Here is a 7,811-nt window from a genome sequence, read left to right on the forward strand (position 1 = left end):
ATGATTTGTAAATGGGGTTCTAGATTAAGTGGGTTATTTATTTTGAAATGGGTAGAGAACATCCATGTCACATTTGCCATTTCAGCATGATTTTAAAAAAGGGCAATTTTAAACATTATAAAAACGTTAAGGGTATTTTTAAACCAAAAGGTGGAGGGAGAGCATATTTGAACCATTTAAGATACGTTGAGGGCAATTTTAACCCTTTTCCCTTATCAATATATGCCGCTTCTTACTCTTCCCCTTTTTCGTTTTACATGTGCAATCTGTCCGGGTCTTTGGACCCCATCGTCTCATTTCCATTTGGGACATGGAGGCCCAACTTAATTCTTTCATCGAGTTAGCCAACTAAAAATCGACGCAAGAAGTCGGCAATAATGGGCTGAAGAGTTTAATTTTATTTTCAAAATATTGTATTTTGTCATTTTTTGGGCCTAAGCCGCTTATCATGTTGTTTTATACAACCAAATTGGGCTGAAGACCTAAAAATGAAATTGGTCCAAACACTGGTCCAGTCGAACATAAATCGAATTTGGACACGACTCACTCTCTCTCTCTCTTTTACTTTATTGCGTATTTAATTGTTGAAATTTGTCGTTAGTTTTAGGGTTTACAAAATTTCAAATCCCCCTAAGATGCTATCTCGTTTTAACAATTTAAGTTAAATCAACCTAGTCTAAATAGATTTAAAAATATAAATTTTGCAAGTTAGAAAGTTCACTTAGATAATAAGTAGATTTTCTTCACTTTTTTAGGAACTTCAAATGAATTAAATTAAGTTAAATGTTTAACCAAACAAATTAGTTGTTGGATAATCGAAAGTAAGTGAACATCTTAGGTGCTTTCAAAACCTTCCTAAGATGTTAATAAGAACCCCAAACCCCTTTTAAAACTCTTTCAATTTGATATCCTGTTTTAGTTAATTGGAAGAATAGTTTTTCTTGATTTTTTCTTTAAAAATTAAGTGGTACTCTAAAATAAGTCTAAAACTATAAATATATTTTTCCTTTTTTCCGAGATAAAACAAAAGGTACGTTTGCATACGGCTAAACACATGTATCATGGAATACATGAGATCAAAATTAGGTATGATTTACTCTAAATACATTGTATCAAAATGAATTCGTATATATATAAGATACATAACAAATATCATTTTTCTCCCTCACCTCATTCCGATCTCGCTTGTCACTCTCTAGTCTCGTGTGTATCCGGTTTGGTATCTCCGAACACATGTGAATCACATTCGATATATACAAATACATGTATCCACTATGTTCTAGTGTGATTCACATGTATCTGAATACATAATAAATCTTGCTCACCTACTTCTTCATTTCGCTCTTCACTCTCTCTATTTCAGTGTATTTGGTAGAAAAATACACATTCTAAGAGTCTGTTTGGATTGACTTAAAAGTTGGTCAAATATACTTTTAAGTCTGTTTTTGACTTCTGAAAGTCTTTGACAAATATAAAAAATTACTTAAATATGACTTAAAATAAATTACGAAATGTTTGGCAAGGTAAAAATGACTTAAAATAAGTCAAAAACGACTTAAAAGAAGTCAGAAACCAAAAAATATGTCTCCCCTACTTTTTATTTTTTTGACTTATAAGTCATTTTAATTTGTCTTTTTATTTTTAACGTAAAAAACTACTTTTTAAGCAAATCCAACCCGACTTTAAATGTGTCTTCCTCAAGATACGGTAGGAAGCTCTTAATTAATGGTAAGATATGTAATTTTTTAAAAGTATGGAGAATAATATACTATATTCCCTCTGTCCAACAATAGCTATCCGCTATACTATTTGAGATGTCCATCAATACTTGCCTAATTTATGAAATCAATGGATAATTTTACAGTTAGTTCATAATTTACCCTTATCATTAATTATATTCACTTTCTTACTACATATTTTAAGACATTATTTTTATATATATTCAAATTTCAAAGAGTGGTATAGTAAAATTATACTTTTATTTATAATTTTTTAAAATATATGTAGAATCAATAGTAGACAAATATTGTTAGACAAAAAAAAATATGATAGTGAAATATATGTCTAGTTAATTAGTTTTCGCTTTCCGTTCTGAGCCTTTAAAATAGGATTAGAATTGTTTTTGAATATTGATATTTATATATAATCTCCCCTGCTATTAATTAGCAATTCTTTTATCCAAGAATAGATTTTTAGTAACAGAAGCACAAAATAATTGGTATTATGTTTTTATATCCAAGTTCCAACTATGACCAACGAAATAATAAAGGCAAGAGTCAAGAGTATTATTTTTTCTGATTTCACACCTCAAACACATGTAGGTCCCCTAATCAAAATATATAGTAAAGCAAGCACTAGTTAATATTCTATCTCCTTCCATTTTAATTATTATATCGTGTTTTTTTAAATACAATTTGATTAGTTTTTAAAATTAAGTTAAATAATATTAATTTAATAATTTAAATAAAAAATTAAATATTATAAAATTATAAAAAGTACTATACATTATAATTTTCATATAACATAATAAAGAAATACATTATAAAATATTAATTAAAGTTTTTATGATTTGATACTAAAAAAGATGGACGGAGTAAGTACTATGGTTTATTGGAAGAACAATACAGTTAAATTTGAGTCACTATCTCTGATTTTGTTTAGAGTATGTGTGAAATTCATTTTTGACCTCTTAAAACCTTTTCTTACTAATATTGTCGTATCCTTCATCATATTTATCCCTTGAGGATCCTTTCAAGATTGTTGATATTGTGTTTTCTTCTTTAGATTCTTAGTTATCCATTTTGTAAAAATTACCTAAAATAAATAAATATTATATAACTATTATTTAAAAGGATTACAATTCGTGGATATATTTGAAATTTTAAAACAAATTTCTTTGTCCTCTCTTTGTACTCTCCCTTGTCTCTCTCCTATCTCTGCTCTCGCCTCATTCTATCTCGCCTCATTCTAACAATCAATGCTACAAATAATAACACAAACAGGCAGGGTTACACATAAAAATACTACAATAAGTAACAGATGAATACAATTACAATATACTCACTATTGACTATAACAATGTTTTGTATTCATTGAAACAATTGTATTCGTCGATATAACTTTTATACGCTAATATATTTGACATAGTTGCATCAATGAATTGAATAAAATTGTATCAATTAAATTTGTGACAAAATTATCAGTCAAATATATAATTGTTAATCAGATAAACAATCATTCACCAGATACACAAATAAGTTGTATCTTGTTTTCTCCTCTCTCTTCTCTCTCTCACCCAGATCTTGCTCGATTATCTCCACCCTCTTTCAATTTCTCTTGCTTCTCTCCTCCTTCTAATAGCTATTTTTTTTAAATACAAATTGATTGTATTAATTGTATTTGTGATATACTTATTGTCTTATGAAAAAATATAATAAAAAGTAAAAAATGACTAAGTTCCGAAAAATTGATTAATATGATTTAATAAAAATCGACTTTCCAAATTAACAAAGTCGCCACTTGCTTTTTAACAAAAATCAAGAAAAACTTAAAATTATTTTCAAAAGATTTAAAACATATAAAATCAATTGAAAAAAAAAAGGTTCGAAGTTCAAATGTACATCTCGAGAAAGTGTTAGGCCCTCGAAATGCCCGCTAACTCACGGTTGACCCGCGATTTGACTAAAAATGACTTTTGACTTAAACTTTCCAACTTTGACTCAGTGATATGAAAGGCGAGCGCCTCATCGCCTTTGGTGAGAGGCGAGGCGAGGCGAGGCCTCCTCGCCTTTCATCACTGAGGAGAGGCGAGATCAGAAAGGCGACGTATGGCGACAGCAAAGGCGCCGCCTTTTTATATAAATTTTTTGAAATATTTGACTTAACAATATTAGTCAAAATTAGGGCTTTTTTTTATACTTTTGAAATCTGCTGCTGCTCCCTCACGGCTCTTCTCGCGACTCTCTTCTCCCCTCGCGACTCTCTTCTCCCTCGCTCTCTTCTCCCTCGCGACTCTCTTCTCCCCTCGCGAATCTCTGCTGCTGCGAGTTGCTGGCTTGCTGCTGCCTGCTGCTGTCTGCTGAAAACTTGAGGTATATCGTATACCTCTTTTTTTCTGTTCTTCTTCTTCAATTTTTTGTTTCAGTTCTGTATTTTTCCTTCATCAGTCATCAGACTCATCAGTGATGAGTGATGACTGATGACTGCTTTGTTTTTCTCCTATTCAGTATTCACTACTTTCGGTGCTTACTGCCTCAGCCTTACTGCGTATTGACTATTGACTGCCTATTAAAAAAAATTCTTTCCAATTTCTTAATTATTTGTTTCTAACCTGTGAATTGATTGAATTCAATAACCAATGGCGGGTGCTTGCAAAAAGAGGGACATTGGATTGATTTATGGCACTCTAGGAGCGACGAAATATTTGGTTAATTGTAAATTTTATGGGAGTACTTTTAATGGTGGAATAATTCGACACAAACAACATTTAGTGGGTGGTTTCAAGAATGGTAAACAATGTACCGCTTGTCCGTCGGAGATTAGAGAAGAAGTAAGGGCTAATAATCCCAAATTTCAAGTGAGGCAGCCGGAAGAATATATTGATATTGATGATCTTGATCAAATGGATGATTATGAGGAAATGATACCTCCCTCCATAACTCAAAAGATATCTTCTAGTTCTAGTGGAGGTGCATCATCCACCCCACGGATTGTGACGAGAGGCCCTTTGAATCTCTATTTTACACAGAAATCAACACAAAAAGGAGGCTTTAAAAAAGGAGGAGGAATTGATGAAACAAAGAAAATACTAAGAGAGCGTGCGATAAGTGCTTTTGCAATTTGGATGTATGATGTGGGGATCCATTTTAATTGCATCAATCACAAATCATTTGATAAATTTATTGAGGCGATAGGACAACATGGCCCCGGAATGAAGCCTCCTACATTCCATGAAGTTAGAGTCACTCACCTAAAAAAAGAGGTGGAGAAAGTAGAAAAAATTGTTGATGAGCATAAAGTGCAATGGACAAAATTTGGATGTTCCATTATGATGGACAAATGGACGGCACAAAATGGTAAAATGATCATCAATATTTTGGTGAATTCTCCAATCGGTAGTGTATTTCTTGGTTCTGTTGATGCTAGCAATGAATCTACCGATTCCATCAAAATGTACATACTATTTGAAAACACTATTAAAAGAATTGGGCCAAAAAATATTGTACAAGTTGTCACTGATAATGCTAGTGAGAATGTTAAGGCGGGAAGTATGATGATGGGTGCGTACCCACACATTTATTGGACTCCATGTGCTGCTCATTTCATAAACTTGATATTTGGTGACATATTCAAGGTTAAGCCATATTCTTCCGGTAATATCACTCTCATATCAACCTATCCTTTAACTTTTTTTATAGTCAATAATTCATTAGCTACTAATTAATATAATCTAATCTTTCTGTAACAGTTTTTAAGAAGGCCATCAGAATCCATTCTTACATTAGTCAAAGGCCATTGTTGTTAAACTTGATGAGAAAATTCACCAAAGAAAGAAATTTGGTGAAACCGGCCAAGACAAGATTTGCAATGGCATTCTTAACTTTGAGAGCTATGTACATACAAAGAAAAAAACTAAAGAACTTTAGTTACGGGTGGGCATTCGGTATTTTGGTTCGATTTCAGTTTTTTTTCAGTTTTCGGTTCTTGTAAAATGTGTACCGAATACCGAATTGAAATATTTCGGTTCGGTTCGATTTTTATTATTTCGGTTTGATTTTTATTAATTCGGTTCGATTTTTTATTTTGATTTTTTAATGGGCCTGCTAAGTGGGCTTTTTAAAATTTTAAACTTTATAATTTTTTGTTTGATTTTTCAACTTAATGGGATAAAAACTAAAAATAGACAATACATAAAAAATAGACATATGGCGGCTGCGGCTGGTGGCGGCAGGCAGGCGGCGGCTGCGGCTGCGAGTGCCTGGCAGGCGGCGACGGCGGCTGCCGCCTGAAAGAGGAAGAGAAAGAAGAGGAAGAAGACTAGAATAGGAAGAGGTGTTGTCTCCAAGAGGAAGAGGAATAGGGACATTACATGGGGTTTCACATACTTTTTTCTTTTTTTAAAAGATTATTTAACATTAATAATTATTAATTAATATAATATAAATTATAGTATAATATTTCGGTTTAAACCGAAATACCGAATATCGAAATATTACGTATCGAAAACCGAACCGAAATATCGAAAAAGACAAAAAAGTAAACTGAATACCGAACCGAAAACCGATATCAAAATTTTGAAAAATTCGGTTCGATTTGGTGTTTCGATTTTTCGGTGTTTATGCCCACTCCTAACTTTAGTTCTCTCAACCGAATGGAATTCAAGTAAATTTGCAAAGGAAACTTCGAGGAAAGAAGTTGTCAATCTTATTATTTCTGTCCACTTTTGAAATGATGTTGTTCGAGCACTTACAATTTGTGGCACTTTGACGAATGTGCTTCGTTTGGTGGATGGGAACAAAAAACCACCAATGGGTTATATTTATGAAGCAATGGATAGATCCAAAGAAGCTATTGTACATGGTTTTCATAGAGTTAAGAAGCAATATGAGAAAGTGTTTCAAATTATTAATGCAAGGTGGTCAGAACAACTCCATCGGCCTTTGCATGCTGCAGGCCATGTTTTGAACCCATAATTATATTATAAAGGTAAAGAATAGGGAACTATAGCACAGACTTTGTGGACCGAGTATTATGCATGTGTTGAGAAGTTGGTCCATGATACAATAATACAAGATTCACTAGTCGTTGAGCTTCCTAGGTACACAATGGCGGATGGACTATTTGGTTGTGGTCCGGCTAAAAGAGCTAGAGACACAAAATCACCGGGTAAGTGGGTTGATCTTACATTCTTACTTAAATTATTTGACTTATTTATAGTCACTAACCTTTAAATTTATTTTATTATAGTTGAATGATGGTCACTATTTGGTAGTGAAAAACCAAACTTGCAAAAGTTTGCCATGAAAGTATTAAGTCTAACTTGTAGTTCATCCGGATGTGAGCGAAATTGGAGTGTGTTTGAACACGTAAGTAAAAAATTTATATCCTAATTTCCATATTATATTAATATCAAAATCTTTTAGCTAATATCAATAACTTATGCACAGATTCATTCCAAAAAGAGGAATAGGCTAACACTATCGCGTCTCAATGATCTAGTATACATTAAGTACAATAGAACATTGAAACGTCGTTATGATGCTCGTAATCTTATTGATTCAATTCGCTTGGATAACATTGATGATTCAAATGAATGGTTAGTTGGATGCCCCGAAGATCAAGATAATAAACTAGTATATGAGGATGATGATCTTACTTGGGGTAGTGTTGCTACGACAATTGGAGCAGATGAAAATATCTATTATCTTAGGGGACTTTCTTCAAGATCAAGAGCACTTGAAAAGGGCAAATGAGTAGAAAGTACATCTACAAGTTCATCTTCAAGTAGGAATCTAACACTAATTGATGAAGAATACGTGGAGGAAGAAGATGAAGAGCAATATAATGATGTAGAGGATTTTGATCTTCAAGATTTAGATAGTTTTGAAGAAGAATAGACTTTTAACGTTTTAGTTTGTTGTATTTTGAATTATTTGGTCTTTAAAGTTTAGACTTTTTAGTATCTACTATTGGTCTTAGAATTAAATATTTGCTAATATGTGTTATTACTATTAAGATTTTGGATAAAATATGCAATTAAATATTTTTAATTTTTGATATAATTGGCGCCTTTATTCAAAAAGGCAAGTGCC

At 32.3% G+C, this 7,811-nt stretch overlaps 1 protein-coding gene across 1 annotated transcript; it reads left to right on the top strand.

Annotated features, from left to right (window-relative positions):
- The first annotated feature begins 4,357 nt into the window (after positions 1–4,357).
- LOC101248305 (uncharacterized) lies at positions 4,358–6,008 on the top strand. Its single transcript, XM_004241037.1, has 3 exons — positions 4,358–5,372; positions 5,468–5,612; positions 5,903–6,008. Exons 1-3 carry the CDS (start codon positions 4,358–4,360, stop codon positions 6,006–6,008), a joined length of 1,266 nt encoding a protein of 421 aa, XP_004241085.1.
- The last annotated feature ends 1,803 nt before the right edge of the window (positions 6,009–7,811 follow it).

Source organism: Solanum lycopersicum, chromosome 6 (assembly GCF_036512215.1).
Source record: "Solanum lycopersicum chromosome 6, SLM_r2.1".
Classification (NCBI taxonomy): domain Eukaryota; kingdom Viridiplantae; phylum Streptophyta; class Magnoliopsida; order Solanales; family Solanaceae; genus Solanum; species Solanum lycopersicum.